The following is a 19,043-nucleotide window of genomic DNA, read 5'->3' as shown; positions in this document are numbered from 1 at the left end:
CCAAGACCAGCCTGGCCAATATGGTAAAACTCCGTCTCAACTAAAAGTACAAAAATTAGCCAGGTGTGGTGGCGGGCACCTGTAATCTCACCTACTTGGGAGGCTGAGGCAGGAGAATCACTTGAACCTGGGAGGCGGAGGTTGCAGTGAGCCAAAATCGCACCACTGCACTCCAGCCTTGGCAACAGAGTGAGATTCCATAAGAAAGAAAAGAAAGAAAGAAAAGAAAGAAAAGAAAAGAAAAGAAGAGAAAGAGAAAAGAAAGAGAAGAGAAGAAAAAAGAAAAGGGGTCCCAACTACTTGGAAGGCTGAGGCGGGAGGATCACTTAAGCCTGGGAGGCTGAAGCTGCAGTGAGCTGAGATCACAGCACTGCACGCCAGCCTGGGCGACAGAGTGAGACCCTGTCTCAAAAAACAAAAACAAGTGATCCTTAAGTTATAGATCTTTTCACTCTATGAGAAATCCCTTTCTTTTTTTGTCACTTTTCACCGATGGACTACAATATAACCATTATGGTTTGATAAACCCTTCATATAAGGCTCTTGAGAGAACAATGACCTTTGGACCAATATAAGAACCTCCCATGTGCCAGTCACTATGCTGAGTGACAAGGAGTGACATTATCACATTTAATGCCTCAATACCTCTATGTGATAGCTACTATTGAATACACCCATTTCGCAGAGAAGTAAATTGAAGCACAGAATGGTTAACAGATTTGCCCAGTCACTACCGGCAAGTGGTAGTACCTGAATTATAGCCTGGGTAGCTGGACTCTAAAAGCTCAAGCACTCAACTATTGCCCTGTACTGTCACTATGAACATATGCTGGCATCTTCCTTTAGTGCTTAGAGGTACTCAATTCAGAAGAGTATCTAATTCTTCACTCAAACTAGGAAAAATTTCCTTTTCTAAACCTGATACAACAGGCCAGGCGCAGTGGCTCATGCCTGTAACCCCAGCACTTTGGGAGGCCAAAGCAGGCAGATCACTTGAGGTCAGGAGTTCAAAACCAGCCTGGCCAACATAGTGAAACCCCGTCTCTACTAAAAAATACAAAAATTAGCTGGTTGTTGTGGTGCGCGCCTGTCATCCCAGCTACTCAAGAGGCTGAGGCAGGAGAATTGCCTGAACCTGGGAGGCAGAAGTTGCAGTAAGCCAAGATCACACCACTACACTCCAGACTGGTAAACAGAGCGAGATTCTGTCTCAAAATAAATAAATAAATAAATAAATAAATCTGATACAACAGACATCTGATTATTTCAAATGCAACTTTCTAGGTACTTTAAAAAACAGGGCCGGGCGCGGTGGCTAAGGGCCAGACGCAGTGACTCAAGCCTGTAATCCCAGCACTTTGGGAGGCCGAGACAGGTGGATCACGAGGTCAGGAGATCGAGACCATCCTGGCTAACATGGTGAAACCCCGTCTCTACTAAAAAATACAAAAAACTAGCCGGGCGAGGTGGTGGGCGCCTGTAGTCCCAGCTACTTGGGAGGCTGAGGCAGGAGAATGGCATGAACCCGGGAGGCGGAGCTTGCAGTGAGCTGAGATCCGGCCACTGCACTCCAGCCTGGGCAACAGAGTGAGACTCCGTCTCAAAAAAAAAAAAGCAACAAAAATATATATCCATTTATGATAAAAGTATACATAAATGAATCAGAAAAAAGCTAAATAATTTAATAAACACTAAATAATTAATTATATGGTTACCTGGGGTTCCTCAGGTGGGAGAGGAGGTGGCACTTCCTCATTTGGAGGTGGCAATGGGGGCTCCTCAGAAGAAGGAGATTCTGGAACTTGACTGGTGGCAGGTACTGTAACTTCTTCTTTTACCGGCTCTGGTGTATCCTTTGCTACCACAGGACCCTTTTTGTGTCCTGGCAAATGAACTTTTGTCCTCTGTTGCAAACTGAGCAAGTGCTGTCGATACCAATACTGCTGCTGTTCCTACAACAGAAACAATTTTTGAGAATTCTGGTTGACAATCATGTATCTCTGCAACTTGGTGTTGACAAGGAGCTATCTTTATGTCTGTGTTCATGTGTCTATATGTAAGCAAAGGCAAAGCTGGACTGAGGAAGACAAATAAGTTAACAAGACCTTAAACACAGGCTACAGAAAATTTTCAGTTCCTCCCGCAAATTTATACATTTAAATTAAACCATAGATACTAATTCAACATGCTTTTGTACTCTTAATAAACACATGCTTTTGGAACTTGATAAATGATCAGGGTAAATCCCTTCAGTATTCACAGCTACTTATTTCTAACCTGGCTTCAGTTTGTTCAGATTTATCGAAAAGGGTCTTGTAATTAATGAATAGAACCGAACAGTACTACCTATCTTCTCTGCCTTCTCTCTTTCTCCTCCAGCGCTCCTCCCTCTTTTCTTTCTTCTTTTTTTTTTTAAGACTGCATCTCGCTCTCTCACCCAGGATGGAGTACAATGGCCTGAACATGGCTCACTGAAGCCTCAACCTCCCAGGCTCAAGCAATCCTCCCTCCTCAGCCTCCTGAGCAGCTGTGTTCATAAGCATGCACCATCACATCCAGCTAATCTTTTTATGTTTTATAGACACGAGGTCTTACAGTGTTGCCCAGGCTGGTCTCGAACTCCTAGGCTCAAACAATTCTCTCACCTCAGCCTCCCAAAGTGCTAGAATTACAGGTGTGAACCACTGCATCCAGTCTCTTCCCTCTTTTAAACACCTGTTGTAGCATTAGTCTACCCATACTCAGATGTACGCACATGTAAGAGAATATGCTGTGTTTTATTTATTTATTTTTTTTTGAGATGGAGTCTTGCTCTGTCATCCAGGCTGGAGTGCAGTGGTGTGATCTCGTCTCACTGCAACCTCTACCTCCCAGGTTCAAGCGATTCTCTTGCCTCAGCTTCCTGAGTAGCTGGGATTACAGGCACCCGCCACCACACCTAGCTAAATTTTTGTATTTTTAGTAGAGATAGGGTTTCACTATGTTGGCCAGGCTGGTCTCAAACTCCTTATCTCAGGTGATCCACCAGCCTTGGCCTCCCAAAGTGCTGGGATTACAGGTGTGAGCCACCGCACCTGGCCAATATACTGTGTCTTAAAATGCTTTCTATTTATTTTAAAAGCCTTAGTTTTAGGCTGGGCGCGGTGGCTCAAGCCTGTAATCCCAGCACTTTGGGAGGCCGAGACGGGCGGATCACGAAGTCAGGAGATGGAGACCATCCTGACTAACCCAGTGAAATCCCGTCTCTACTAAAAAATACAAAAAACTAGCCGGGTGAGGTGGCGGGCGCCTGTAGTCCCAGCTACTCGGGAGGCTGAGGCAGGAGAATGGCGTAAACCCGGGAGGCGGAGCTTGCAGTGAGCCGAGATCCAGCCACTGCACTCCAGCCTGGGCAACAGAGCGAGACTCCGTCTCAAAAAAAAAAAAAAATACAAAAAAACTAGCCGGGTGAGGTGGCGGGTGCCTGTAGTCCCAGCTACTTGGGAGGCTGAGGCAGGAGAATGGTGTAAACCCGGGAGGCGGAGCTTGTAGTGAGCTGAGATTCGGCCACTGCACTCCAGCCTGGGTGACAGAGCGAGACTCCGTCTCCAAAAAAAAAAAAAAAAAAAAAAAAGCCTTAGTTTTATCTTTCATACTGTAATTTTCTGAAAGCTTATTTTGTGCTTTCATGTTTTAAAAATTACAACAATAAGCTTCATATGGAAATATTAGAAAATACAGCCAATCCTCATTATTCTTGGATTCTGTATTTGCAAATTTGCCTACTTCCTAAAATTTTTCTTTTTCTTTTTTTGAGACAGGGTCATCTCCCTCTGTCACCCAGGCTGAGTATAGTGGTGCAGTCTCGGCTCACCGCTACCGCTGCCTCCTGTCCTCAAATGATCCTCCCGCTTCAACCTCCCGAGTAACTGAGACCACAGGTATGTGCCACTATCTGGATAAATTTTGTATTTTTTGTAGAGACAGGTTTCACCATGTTGCCCAGGCTGGTTTCAAACTCCTGGACTCAAGTGATCCGCCTTGGCCTCCCAAAGCGCTGGGATTACAGGCAAGAGCCACCACGCCCAACCTAACATTTATTTCTAAACCCAGAATCCATACTCATTGAGCTTTCCCAGTCATTCACAAACATGTGGAGAGCAGTGAAAAACATGAGTCCCCTGATGTGTGCATTCCCAGCTGAGACGAATCGCAAGGTGATGCTCTGCCTTCTTGTTCCAGGTCTATACTATAAATAAGTGTCCTTTTCAGTCTATTTAGTGCCACATTTTTCATACTTTTGTGCTTTTTTTTGTTGATTTCACTGTTTAAAATGGCCCCCAGGCATAGAGCTGAGGTGCTGTCTAGTGTCCCGAGAGCAAGAAAGCAGTCTTATGTCTCAAAGAGAAAATATCTGTGTTAGGTCAGCTTTGTTTGGGCAAGTGCTACAGTGCTGCTGGCCATGAGTACAATGTTAATAAATCAACAATATGTACTAAATAAGGTGTCTTTAAACAGAAACACACATAAGCAAGGCTATGTGTTCATCAGTTGATAAAAATATGACAAGAGACTCACAGGAACCGAACCCTGTATTCCCCCAAGGAGCAATGGTTCAGTATTCACTAATTCAGTGTCTATGGTGACTTTAAAAATCTCAAATAAAAAAAACTGACTACACAGGTAAGTAATAACTAATTAATTAAAATCAATAAAAGAAATCTCACCACTCAGAAAAAAACTACAGGAGTGTCATTATCCTAGTATTATATAATTTCCCATGGTTACAAGGTTGCATAAGGAAAACCAAAAGTTATCATAACACTAAAATATTCACTGATGAACTGCCCTGTATACTTATATGACTAACAAAAGCATATGTTTCTACTACAATTGTATGGATGTAGTATTTTAAGAAAGTGATGTTGGAGAACACTGGAACTTATTACTGGCAACTGAGGATCTGATAGAAATCCTACCAGTTAACAACCAAACAGTACTTTACAGTAGAAACTATATAAGAGAATGGCTGAATACCAAAAGTTGAAAAACAGTCCCTATAAAAAATAAATCCCTAAAGTATTTTTTCAACATGTCAAAAAATGAAATAAAAGATGATTTATACTGTTGCCATACAATTTTCCCATGAAAATTATAGCAAAGAAACCCAATCTACACTTTATTCTTTGTTCATTCTAAAAGTTGGCTATGATTTCATTTATAACAATTCCATCAAATATAAAATCTGCTTATTCTTATCACTTTGAGCTTTGTTTTTCCAGACTGGGTCCTATCAAATGTTTTATGTTTTATAATAAACTTTTGGTTCCTGTGTTAAATGAATTCACTTTACTTGCCTATTTTCTAATCCAATTATCTTTGGATAACTAGGATTTCCTACACTGTTAATATTTTCTAGTATAACCCCCCCTAATTTTCCATACGCAAACAGATGCATTAAATATACATGATACATACCTTTTTCTCACCAAACATACTGATTTGTTACCTACTTTTCATTCAAAGAATATAATTTTTCTTAGGGGACAGCTGCCTTCCGCTCTTTTTATATCTTATCTGGTAGTCAAGCATAGTGCTGGAGCACACAGTAGGATGCCAATAAATGGTTATTGATCAACTGAAGCCCTTCCCTCTCAGTCACTCATTTCTATTACCTGAAACTTGCTCCAATCTATTGGGAAGAATAAATTCCATCTCATGAACTCTATCATGACGTTTAATCCATGACTGGGTTTTCTGTTTTTAACTATTATACATATAATCATCAGCTCCCAGGATATAATTATAGATGGTCCCTGACGTAACAATGGTTCAACTTATGATTTTTCAATTTTGTGATGGTGTGAAAGCAGAAACCATACCATGAATTTTGATCTTTTCCCAGGTTCAAAATATTCAGTATGATACTCTCTTGTGATGCTGGACAGCAGCAGTGAGCCCTGGGCTCCCAGCCATCCATGCCTCATGAGGGCAACCAATCCTGGGCCAGGTGCAGTGGCTCACACCTGTAATCCCAGCACTTTGGGAGGCCGAGGTGGGCGGATCACCTAAGGTCAGGAGGTCGAGACCAGCCTGGCCAACGTGGTGAAACCCTGTCTCTACAAAAATACAAAAAAATAAAGGCCAAGTGCAGTGGCTCATGCCTATAATCCCAGCACTTTGGGAGCCGAGGCAGGCAGATCACGAGGTCAGGAGATCGAGACCATCCTAGCTAACACAGTGAAACCCTGTCTCTACCAAAAATATTAAAAAATTAGCCAGGCGTGGTGGCGGGCGCCTGTAGTCCCAGCTACTTGGGAGGCTGAGGCAGAAGAATGGCATGAACCTGGGAGGTGGAGGTGCAGTGAACCGAGATCACGCCACTGCACTCCAGCCTGGGTGACAGAGCGAGACTCCATCTCAAAAAAAAAAACAAAAAAACAAAAAAATTAGCTGGGCATGATGGCGGGTGCCTGTAATCCCAGCTACTTGGGAGGCTGAGATGGGAAAATCGCTTAAACCCAGGAGGTGGAGGTCGCAGTAAGCCAAGATCTCACCACTGCACTGACTCCATCTCAAAGAAAACAAAACAAAACAAGAAAAAACCAATACTCTACTGTGTACTGTGTGGTCAGATGACTTTGCCTAATGTAAATTTTCTGAGCACATTTAATAGCTACACTAAACTATGGTATTCAGTAGGCTAAGTGTATTAAATGTTCAACGTACATTATCCTCAACTTACAATGGGTTTATTGAGATGTAACCCCACTGTAAGTCAAAGAGTATCTGTACTTTTACTATTCAATGTAAGAAAACAGCACATTTGGCCGGGCACAGTGGCTCATGCCTGTAATCCCAGTACTCTGGGAGGCCGAGGCGGGCAGGTCACCTGAGGTCAGGTGTTCAAGACCAGCCTGGCCAACACGGTGAAACCCTGCCTCTACTAAAAATACAAAAATTAGCCAGGTGTGGTGGCACGCACCTATAATCTCAGCTACTCCGGAGGGTGAGGCAGGAGAATCCCTTGAACCTGGGAGGCGGAGGTTGCAGTGAGCCGAGATCATGCCATTGCACTTCACCCTGGGCAACAGAGAAAGACTCTGTCTCAAAAAAAAAAAAAAGAAAGAAAGAAAGAAAAAAAATAGCACACTGACCATGAAGGTCAATAACAATGTCGCATTAAAACACTTTCTTCCATTATTTTAATACTGAAAACATCAACAGACTTATCCTTCAGTTTTAAAAAAAACAATAAATTCATTCTCTTTCAAGTAGAAGTTAAAAGTTTCCTTTTTAAAAGTTGCTTTGAAAGTATTATTAAAAGATACAAAGATGCAAACTATCTTTCACAAACTAAGCCATTGCTACAGATATGAAGACTGTACAGGATGAAAACTGTATAGGTCGAGATTCTTTATCAGCTTCTTCTTTATCACCTATTCTCATGCTTTGTCTTAGATCCAGACCAGGGTTAAGAACTTGTTAAGGGCTGAAGTACTTGTTGATTCACTGTGTGTACTGTGTTCACCGTGTTGGCCAGGCTGGTCTCAAACCCCTGACCTCAGGTGACCTGCCCGCCTCGGCCTCCCAAAGTACTGGGATTACAAGCATGAGCCACTATGCCTGGCCAAGTGTGCTGTTTTCTTACATTGAATAGTAAAAGTACAGATACTCTTTGACTTACAGTGGGGTTACATCTCAATAAACCCATTGTAAGTTGAGGATAATGTAAGTACTGACAGTATGCCCTGTAGGTCAATTTCTATTTAATATGAACCCTATAAGTAGTAACCAGATCTAATTCAATCCTAGGACAGGTTTCAGCACATTTTTGAAGCTCTAGAAATAAATAATAATGGTATCACTCACAAATGTCCTTAGTGACCCTAAGAGAAGTGTGATTATCTCTATTTTAGAAAGAAAAAAAATGCCTGAACTTGCTAACGACACCAGTTCTTCTGAATGTCCCATCATATCAGATAACTCCATTTCATATGGGATGTTGTTTTATAGGTAGAGGGAAATCATAGTATAGGTCAGATTTAAAATGAGATTGAATGAAGGGATTTCAAACATAAAGAATGCAGAACTACTGGCCACGTGCAGTGGCTCACGCCTGTAATCCCAACACTTTGGGAGGCCAAGGCAGGAGGATCACAAGGTGAGGAGTTCGAGACCAGCCTGACCAACATGGTGAAACCCCGTCTCTACTAAAAATACAAAAATTAGCTGGGCATGCTGGCACATGCCTGTAATCCCAGCTACTCGGGAGGCTGAGGCAGGAGAATCGCTTGAACCCAGGAGGCGGAGGTTGCAGTGAGCCAAGATTCTCGCGCCACTACACTGCAGCCTGGGTGACAGAGCGAGACTCTATCTCAAAAAAAAAAAAAAAAAAAAAAAGAATGTAGAACTATTTGTCACAAATATTGTTACTAAGAAAGATGCTGCCGAGGCAAGAATATCGCTTGAGCCTAGGAATTCAGACCAGCCTGGGCAACATGGCAAGATCCCATCTCTACGAAAAAAAAAAGAAAGATGTTGATTTTAATTTACTCAGAAGCACTTACTGACCACTTGCTTCTAGTAATGAACTAGATACTAAATGATTTTCCAAGTGGAGAAATACAAAGGAGGTGAGTGTTTGTGTGTAATGTTTTAAAGATTAATTTTGGAAGATTACCTTCCCTATCCAGGTTATCATAACTGCCGACAAGACAATGTTCTATGCCTTACATTCTAAAGCAGGGGGCAAGGAGGACACTTGGTAAAATAATGAATTGGCTTTCCATTTTAGAAATTTATTTAAAACAGGCTTAAATAGTTTTGAGATTCACGTTCTACTGTAATAATCTGGGTCACCAGATAAGCTTAGTCCCCATCGATTATTTTAATGCTCATTTACTTCATCTATTCCTCCAGTTCCTTCCCTCATTCTCTCTCTCCTTCAGTCAAACTTCTTGAAAGAGTTGTCTATACTCACCATCCCCATTTCCTCACCTTCCATCACTCCTCAAATCAATGCAATATGGCTTCAGTCACTATGAAACTGCTCCTGCCAAGGTCAACAATAATCTACATGTCAGTAGGTGCAAAAGATAACTCGCAGTCTTTATCTTGCTTGACCTCTCAGCAGTACTTGACACAGCTGACAACTCCCTCCTCCTACAGTCTGTTCCTTCACTTTCATGGCACCACACTATCCACTATCTTGATTTTCCATCTGTCACACTGATGCCAAAGTAATTGTGGTTTTGCCATTAAAAGTAATAGCAAAAACTGCAATTACTTTTGCACCAACCTAAAAGTTGGTTCCCTTAGATACTGCTATTCTGTGGAGCTAGGCTTAATGTCCTTTAACCTCAGTTCTTACTCTACACACATTCCTTGAGAGGCTTCATTTATTTCTGTGTCTTCAAATACCATTTTTATGCTGATGACTTATAAATCTATGTCTGCCAGATCTTACATCTAGACTCCAGAGCTATATCTAACTTCCAACTGGACATTTCCATTTGGAATCTATGTCTCAAGAACCCCAAACTCAGTTATGTCTGAAACTTAACTCATCATTTCCCCCTCACCCCCAGAAATGTTCTTCCTCTTTCTCCTTTAGGTTTTTCTGTTTTAGTAAATTTGACTACCATCCACCCTGTAGCCCATCCCAGAAACCTAAGAATCATTCTTGATGCCTCCCTCTCCCTAACTACTCAACCTCAAAGTGGATTCTAACAGTTAAATATTTCTCTACTCTTCCCACTTCTCTCCATCTCAACTAATACCATCAAAGTCCAAATCACTATTATCTCTTGCCTGGATTACTTCAATAACTATTCTCTCTAAATCACTCTTGCTCCTTTTACTTCTACTCTCCACATTGCAAGCAGAGTGAGCTTTCAAAAATGCCAATCTGTCACATTCACCTATGCAAAATCCTTCAATGGCTTCCTACTGCCCTTAGAATAAAGTCCTTACAGGCCTTCCCTGATCTAGTTCATACCTACCATCCTCACCCTGAGCTTTCGGTGAGCCTTACAGAACTTAATTCTTTGAACTCTAACTTCTGGTTAATTTCTATTCTTTTTCTTTTTTTTAATTGAGATGGAGTCCCACTCTGTCACCCAGGCTAGAGTACAGTGGGGCAATCTTGGCTCACTGCAACCTCCGCCTCCTGGGTTCAAGTGATCCTCCCGCCTCAGCCTCCCAAGTAGCTGAGATTAAAAGCAAGCACCACCACACCCAGCTAATTTTTTGTATTTGTAGTAGAGACAGAATTTCACCATGTTGGCCAGGCTGGTCTTGAACTCCTGACCTCAAGTGAGCTGCCTGCCTCAGTCTCCCAAAGTGCTGGGATTACAGGCATAAGTCATTGCACCTGGCCTACTCATTTTTTTTTTTTAGGTCTCATTCTGTTGCCCAGGCTAGAGTGCAGTGGCATGAGAATTCCTGGGCTTAAACAATTCTCCCACCTCAGCCACCCCCAAGTAGCCGGAACTACCGGCACACAACACCATGCCTGGCTAGTTTTTTAAATTTTTTGTAGAGAGGGGGTCTCACTTAATTGCCCAGGCTGGCCCTGAACTCCTCAGGTGTGAGCACCCAGTCCTCCTACTTATTCTTTAGAGTTCATTTAAATATCACTTTATAGGCCCGGCGTGGGGGCTTACGCCTGTAATCCCAGCACTTTGGGAGGCTGAAGCAGGTGGGGCACGAGGTCACGAGTTCAAGACCAGCCTGGCCAAGATGATGAAACTCCTTCTCTACTAAAAATACAAAAAAAAAAAAAAAAAAAAAAAAAAAAATGCCCAGGCACACTGGCTCACGCCTGTAACTCCAGCACTTTGGGAGGCTGAGACAGGCGGATCACCTGAGGTCAGGAGTTCGAAACCAGCCTAGCCAACATGGTGAAACCCTGTCTCTATTAAAAATACAAAAATTATTCGGGCATGGTGGCAGGGGCCTGTAACCCCAGCTACTCCTGCGATTAGCTGAGGCAGTCTAAGGCAGAAGAAATGCTTGAACCCTGGAGGCAGAGGTTGCAGTGAGCAGAAATCACGCCATTGCACCCCAGCCTGGGCAACAGGAGTGAGACTTCATCTCAAAAAAAAAAAAAAAAAAAAGATAAAAACACAACCGGGCATGGTGGCAGGCACCTCTAATCCCAGTTACTAGGGGGGCTGAGGCAGAGAATTGCTTGAACCTGGAAGGCAAAGGTTGCAGTGAGCCGAGATTGCGCCACTGCACTCCAGCCTAAGCAACAGAGCGAGACTCCATCTCAAAAAATAAATAAATAAAATAAAATACATATAAAAAACAAAAAATATCACTTTACAAAGGGAACCCTCTTTAATTAGGTTAGAGCTCCCAGCTATATTCAATTATTTAAAACATATTTGTTCTCCACCTCCTATGTGCTAGACCCTATGCAAGGTACCGGGAATACAGTGGTAACTTTAAAAAAAAAAAAAAAAAAACCAACTGGCCTTTGCCAGTTCCTTGGGGAATAATCTAGTGCTATTTTATAATCCCATAGCACTCTGTATGTCTCCTCTTACTAAATGTCTTCTCCCTTCCCCCACAACTGAAACAAGAAGTCAATGAGGGCAGTTCCCATGTCTAACTTGTTCACCATTTCATCTCCAGTATTAAGCACAGTACTCATAGTACCCGGCACATAGTTGCTAGTAAGTACCTAAACATTAAATAAATGATACCTCTAAAAACTAATCAAAGCCAACAGCTTTAACTAAATAAATAAATCAGTCCTTCAAACACATAGAAAAATTAATTATTCAAAAAGACACATTCCGGCTGGGTGCAGTGGCTCACTCCTATAATCCCAGCACTCTGGGAGGTCAAAGCAGGTGGAACACTTGAGGTCAGGAGTTCGAGACCAGCCTGACCAACATGGTGAAACCCCGTCTCTACTAAAAATACAAAAATTAGCCAGGCATGATAGCATGCACCTGTAATCCCATATACTTGGGAGGCTAAGGCAGAATTGTTTGAACCCAGGAAGCAGTTGCAGTGAGCCAAGATTTCACGACTGCACTCCAGCCTGGGCAACAGAACAAGACTCTCTCTCAGAAACAAACAAACAAAAAACACATTCCATTAAATCATCAACGCTTTACCTGAAAAATTAGAAAACACTTGGAAAAATATCAAGTATTTATCTTGTCCTTCCTATACCAACTGTATTTCCAGTCAAATATCTGTGGCAAAAGCTTTTCTTTATAGAACACTATATAGTAAATGCGGAAAAAATGGCAGAAAAAAAAAATCACCAGGTTGCAACCTCTGTCTAATGAAATAATATACTTAGGCAAAGACCTTCAACTGATGGACCAGCAGACTGAAACATTAGATGCAAGATTGATAGAAAGCTTTACAGTGGAAGGACCAATGGCATTACTAACAGTGGGACAACCAGGCATTGGGTGTCCCATGATGGAATGCAGCACTTCCCAAATGAAAGCTGAACTTAAATGAAGGTTCCAGAGTTAACCTCTAATTAAAAAAAAAAAAAAAAAAAAAAAAAAAAAAAAAACATGGAAGACAGAGGAACAAGTCAAATCATACCATGAAAAAGCAGACAATGCAGAATGTCAGACATTCTACAGGACAACTGACACAGATTTTTCATCAAGTTCAATGGCATGAGGTAGAAAAAGAAAATAGGAGGGACTGACCTAGGTCAGGGGTTCTCAACTGAGGGCAATTTTGTCTGCAGGGGATATTTGGCAATGTGTGGAAACATTTTTGGTTGTCAAACTGGGGGTGCCACTGGTATCTAATGGGTAGAGGTCAGGGATGCTGCTAAACATCCTACAACGCACAGGACAAGCCCCTCCACAGCAAAGAATCATTCTGCCCAAAATATCCATTAGTGCCGAAGTTGAGAAACCCTGATCTATACTAAGAGTCTTTTCAGTATTCTGTTTGGATTCTGATTTGAACACGCCAACAAAACATTGTTTGGGAACAGACTGTGAGGACAGAAAACAACAACAACAATAACATTGTTGAGTCAATTTGGGGTATTTTAACATGGTATCAAAGAATTACTTTTAATTCCATTAGTATGATGAAACAATAAAGGAAATCTGAATGGATCAGGTATTAGATGATACCAAGAAATGGTTAATTTTTTTTAGGTGTTAACAATGTGTTTATCTAAGAAAAGGTCTTGGCCAGGCGCGGTGGCTCACATCTGTAATCCCAGCACTTTGGGAGGCCGAGGCAGGTGGATCAGGTGGATCACGAGGTCAGGTGTTCAAGACCAGCCTGACCAACATGGTGAAACCCCGTCTCTACAAAAATTAGCCAGGCATGGTGGCATGCACTTGTAATCCCAGTTACGCAGGAGACTGAGGCAGGAGAATAGCTTGAACCTGGGAGGCGGACGTTGCAGTGAGCCAAGATCACACCACTGCACTCCAGCCTGGGCAACAGAGTGAGACTTACAGAGGTACTTGACTAAGAATGTAGGGATGAAATGACCTAAGAGCTAAGATTTGTTTTAAAATCTTTCTGCAGCGGCCAGGTGTGGTGGTTCATGCCTGTAATCTCAGCACTTTGAGAGGTCAAGGCAGTGCACTGTTTGAGCTCAGGAGTTCAAGATCAGCCTGGGCAACATAGCAAAATCTCATCTCTACCAAACAACAAAAAAAAAAATTAGGCATGGTGGCATGCACCTGTAGTCCCAGCTACTTGGGATGGCTTGAGCCTGGGAGACAGAGGTTGCAGTGAACTGAGACTATGCCACTACAATCCACCCTGGGAGACAGACAGAGCAAGACCCTGTCTCAATATATATATGCAACAATAATAAAAAAAGGTCTAGGTGAAGCAAACATGGCAAAATCTTGATAGCTGTTGAATCTGAATGATGGGTATATATGGGGAATCAAACTGTTTTCTCTATTTTGTGTATTTTAAAAATATTTCACAATAAGAAATTTTGAATGACACATTCCAAAAACAAAATATGAATCAAAGAATAATAAATATGTAGAAGGACTGTCAGAGTCTGTCACTGGCATGAAGAAATATTTATCATCTAATAAACCAAGATATCCTAAGTCTAGAACATGACAACTCTCGTATTTTATTCAACAAATCTGTGGAGAGCCTACAATTTGCAAGGCACTGTCCTAGGTGCTACAGTGATAAGATAAGCAAGATACTTCCTGCCTGCAAGGGACTTACAATCTGAAGAACAGAACCAAACCAGATGGGTGAGCGCAAGCAGGGCTTCATGGAAACCTTGGTATTCGAGAGATATGCCTTGAAAGCAATACAACTCTAAGGGGAAACAGAGGGTTGAGGAGGTTAGGATGAATTCTAGAAAGAAGTAAGAAAGCCACAGGCTTCAAGGCTTTTCTTGATCTGGTCTATGTGCACCACAAGTCTCATTTTCCACCACTCTTTCTGCCTCTCACCAAAGAATTGCAGGCACTGAATATTCAAGACACTGAGTTCATTACAGACAAGAGTACAAGGCAGAAAAGTAATAGCACTGTTCATGGTAACTATACATATTAAGGCCTGATCTGACACAAACACTCCTCCCAAAAAAAGCCAAAATACAACTAATTTGTCTCTCTGTAAGGTTAGAAAAACAGTCTAGTAGAGTGAGAACACAAATGTCCTATTTTGGCTCAGACTAACTCTGAGAATGTTTGACAACAAAAGCACTAAAAACTTCAGAGTGGGGTGGGAAAGAGGACAAAATTCTGTCTCTATAATAGAGCAATCTGGGGAAAATAAACTGGGGAGATGGTACAAATTTGATGTAAACCAAGAGAATCATTATTCTACTACTTTATTTCAGCATCCTAAGTGTTTTCTCCAGAAGATATGCCAAGCATCATTTCTTAAAACAACTTGCTTCTGGGGCCGGGCGCGGTGGCTCAAGCCTGTAATCCCAGCACTTTGGGAGGCCGAGACGGGCGGATCACGAGGTCAGGAGATCGAGACCATCCTGGCTGACATGGTGAAACCCCGTCTCTACTTTAAAAATACAAAAAACTAGCCGGGCGAGGTGGCGGGCGCCTATAGTCCCAGCTACTCGGGAGGCTGAGGCAGGAGAATGGCGTGAACCCGGGAGGCGGAGCTTGCAGTGAGCTGAGATCGGGCCACTGCACTCCAACCTGGGCGGCAGAGCGAGACTCTGTCTCAACAAAAAAAAAAAAAAAAAAAAAAAAAAACTTGCTTCTGTTCTTAATTTCTAATGCCAAACTATCGTAAAATTATAATACTGCATCACTATCTTTTGGAAATCTTTTATAGGTAAATTTGAGCGTTTATATTACAAGATTCTCTTTTTTCCTTAATGAATCTAAGGTAAATTAGTAATTGCTTTAGGAAATCATAACTGATTTATTCTGCTTTAGTTTGACCTTCCCTCTTTCAAAGGGGAACTCGTTTATTACTGCTACCCTGTCAATTTGTCTGTTCTGTGGGATAAGAAGGGCTGGCTCTCTCATGAAAAGGTATCACCAAACTTTTTTTTACGTTGGCCATATTCCAAGGCTGTTTGTTTGGAGTGAATGGTAATGACAATGAAATGCAGAAAATTGCTCATTATCTTAAAACAATCTTTAAATAATATGAGAAAAGGATGTCTGGGTAAACTCCTAAAATGGACCAACCGATCCCCAAAAGGGTCTAGGGTCACCTATGTATTATATATGTACCTATAAACATAATTAGGATGCTCCTGGTAAGACAAGATTTCCATCCTTTTTCTGAAACCTCTTAATTCAGGAAGCTGACAGCGATCCCTGGCCCCTAAGTAGTATTTTTAAAAGAAGCTAACTGGTCATAAGGTTTGCAAACATTCAAGCATCAGCCCTTGGAGAGGCCTCTTTTTCATGCTTTCTCTCAAATGGAATTTTTAGTTTAAAATACAGTTTTAAAACAAGACCCTCTGCAACAAAATCTATTTGCAACAGCAACAATTCCCATCTAAGAGGATGGTCAAAGAAACCAAGGGATATATCTGGGAGGTAACTTTTAAGCCACTCCACCACTGTATGTAATCCATACACATCTACAAACGCTGTTTTTTTAGTAATTCACATCTAGCTAATTAAAAAAGCTGAGCTGTCGGCCCTCTGACTCTCGTGGAATCCTTTGGAGTGTTAGCTAGTCATTGTGTGTTGGAATTAGACTAAGCACTGGTTAAAGCCCTGAGGCCTGCTCACTCAGGGCCCTCTAGGTGAAAGATGAGGCTCAGGCAGATGCTTTCTTACCTGTGGAGTCATCGTAGAGGGATCTGGCTCAGGGGCGGCTTGCTGCTGTTCAGCACTCTTGTTTTTGGCCCCACTCTCCAAAGGCTCTTGCTGGACAGTTGTCTTATTTCCAGAGGGGGCGGACGGTGGTGGTGGAGCTAGTAGTTGGGATTTAGAATGGCCCTGGGAGGGGCGGGAAGGAGATGCCTGAGAAGAGGGCAAGTAGGACTGGGAATGGCTCAAATAGGATTGCGAGGAAGAGGAGGAGGATGAGTAAGAAGGGGTGGGCGCCAGGTAGGACTGGGAAGGTGGGGACTGCGAAGGGGACGGCTGAGCAGGAGGCAGATAGGGCTGAGATGAGGACGGGGGGTAGTAAGAGGGTGGCGGCTGAGGTGGGGGCATGTAAGACTGAGATGGTGGCATATAAGACCCGGGCGGCACAGGGGGAGATTCAGGGGGGGATTCCAGCTCCATTGGAACCAAACCAGGAGGCCCGTCTCGTTGGTGGTGGAGCATCTGGTGTTTGTACTGCTGCTGCTTCTGATAGCTGAGGGCCGGCCCAGGTGGCGGGGGCATCGGTGGCGGTGGCGGCTGCCAGTCTCCGTAGCCGCCCCCTGGCATCACCGGCGGGGGCGGCAGGGGGGGCGGAGGAAGGTGGTGGGGCTGAAGCACGCACTGCATTTGCTTCTGGTGCATCTGCTGCAGCTGCTGGAGCTGCGCCAAGTGCTGTTCGCGGAAGCTCATGAAGCCCGAGGAGGAGGGGGCCGCGGGAGTCGTCGAGCTCGAGTACCCGGGCCCCGGCGAGGCCTCAGGAAGCGCCACTGGCGGCGGCGGTGGGACCGGCGGTGGCGGATAGTGGCTGCTCCCGCCATACCGGCCCCAGTTCGGGTACATATCGAAAAAGAAGGCGTAGGGCTCGTCCTGGCACCGTTACTAGTCGCAACCGACCTCCAGGAGCCGCGGCGGCGACGGCGACAGCCGGAACTCGCGGCGCCTACAGGCCCCGGAGCGTGTAAACGGAGCGCGCCAGTGCGCCGGCGCTCGCTAGCTGGGCCCGCGACCGGGAAGGCGGGGACGCGACTTGGGCGACTACGTCTGCGCAGTAACCACCGAGAGGAGAACAAAGGCGAGATAGAGCGGCCCTTTACTTGGAGACTCGTGGTTGCCATCTTCCTTTGGGTTCAGATAATGTAAGCGCGAGTAGAATGTTCTCATATAACTGTAAAACCATAGAGTCTCTCAGCCGAAAGGGGTGGTAGAGATCCTATCGCTCCACGGGTTCATTTTTGAATGGAAAAAAAAAAAAGGTTCCATTCACAATAGCAACAATCGCAACAACAACAACAAAAATAACGTAACTAGGAAAAACTCTTAACAAGAAAGATGTAGGATTTCTATGTAGAAAACTACAGAGTCATAAAGAAGCATATCCACGTAGGATGAAATTAGACTTCAAAAAATGGAGAGGCTTACCATGATCCTGGGTGAAAAGAGGAAAAATTGTAAAGATGTCAGTTTCTCCCAAATTAAATGAATAGACCCAACTCAGGTCTACCCAAAAATTCTACTGGGAACAAAGCTGTGAAGAATGGAAAGGTGTTTTCAAGGCTGCGTGTAAGATTACACCAATTCCTGCAGACATAGTAATAACATCTGCAGGAATTGTAAAAGGCGAGAAATAGAATTTTTTAGACTATCTCAACAACTATAAATCTGTGTTGCAGAATCTCAGAGCGAAAGCGAAGAGAGCAAAAACCAGATACAAAGATGGTCTAGCCGGGCGTGGTGGCTCATGCCTGTAATCCCAGCACTTTGGGAGGCTGAGGCGGGCGGATCACCTGAGGTCGGGAGTTCGAAACCAGCCTGACCAACATGGAGAAACCCTGTCTCTACTAAAAAAATACAAAATTAGCAGGGCATGGTGGTGCATGCCTGTAATCTCAGCTACTTGGGAGGCTGAGGCAGGAGAATCGCTTGAGCTGAGGAAGCGGAGGTTGCTGTGAGCTGAGATCGCGCCATTGCACTCCAGCCTGGGCAACAAGAGTGAAACTCCGTCTCAAAAAAAAAAAAAAAAAAAAAAAAAAAAGATGGTCTAAAGACAACCTGGAAGACAATCTTCCAAAAACTCTCAACATAATACCAAACATAAACTCTTTATTTAGCTTGAGTGAATCACTGAAAACAAAGTTAATACACTGAATTCTGTTGGGTGTGTGTTTGTGGTGGGAGAACTGTGAGAAGATTGTGTCAGTGCATCACTTGAGTAACATGCAAAGAGTTGACCTTTCTTTCATCTTAGCAACCCAGATCTTCACCTCTCTCAGGAGGTGAATGTGAATGGAAAGTGGAGCAGCAAGGCATCCTTCAGAAGGAAGAGCTTCTGTTCTCAAATAGAAATGTAGTTATGTTTCTTTTAACTTTGTATTGAAGTATAACGAATATAAAGAAAATTACACGTCAAAAGACAAAATTACAACAAATTTAATTTAAAGATCTTAATTAACTTTTACCTGCTATTCTAGAATCAGGCAACATCTCATTCTATAAAACAGAAACAGTGTTCCAACAAGCAGAACAATCGGGATGATTTCATAGACAGAAAAGAAACGCAGAGGCCAGGCGCAGAGTGGTGGCTCACTCCTGTAATGCCAACACTTTGGGAGGCTGAGGCGGGTGGATCAGGAAGTCAGGAGATCGAGACCAGCCTGGCCAACATGGTGAAACCCCATCCCTACTAAAAAAAAATTAGCCAGGCATGGTGGCACTCACCTGTAATCCCAGCTACTCAGGAGGCTGAGGCAGGAAAATCACTTGAACCCAGGAGGC

The 19,043-nt window shown here is 43.2% G+C and overlaps 1 protein-coding gene across 4 annotated transcripts in view; it reads right to left on the bottom strand.

Annotated features, from left to right (window-relative positions):
- YLPM1 (YLP motif containing 1) overlaps positions 1-17,235 on the bottom strand; it is a 74,203-nt gene extending 56,968 nt beyond the window's left edge. For all 4 annotated transcript variants that reach the window (XR_013396459.1, XM_015144132.3, XM_077941469.1 and 1 more), the window contains exons 1-2: positions 16,239-17,235; positions 1,716-1,952 (exon numbers count right to left, since the gene is read on the bottom strand). Coding sequence is in view for 3 of the 4 variants with exons in the window: in XM_015144132.3 (XP_014999618.1) it covers positions 1,716-1,952; positions 16,239-17,111 (1,110 nt within the window). In the remaining variant the exon portion in view is untranslated. The remainder of the gene's footprint in view (positions 1-1,715; positions 1,953-16,238) is intronic.
- Between the last annotated feature and the right edge of the window lie 1,808 nt (positions 17,236-19,043).

This window comes from Macaca mulatta, chromosome 7 (genome assembly GCF_049350105.2).
Source record: "Macaca mulatta isolate MMU2019108-1 chromosome 7, T2T-MMU8v2.0, whole genome shotgun sequence".
Classification (NCBI taxonomy): domain Eukaryota; kingdom Metazoa; phylum Chordata; class Mammalia; order Primates; family Cercopithecidae; genus Macaca; species Macaca mulatta.
The sequence above is the reverse complement of the archived record's forward strand: the minus strand, read 5'-3'. Positions and strand labels throughout refer to the sequence as shown.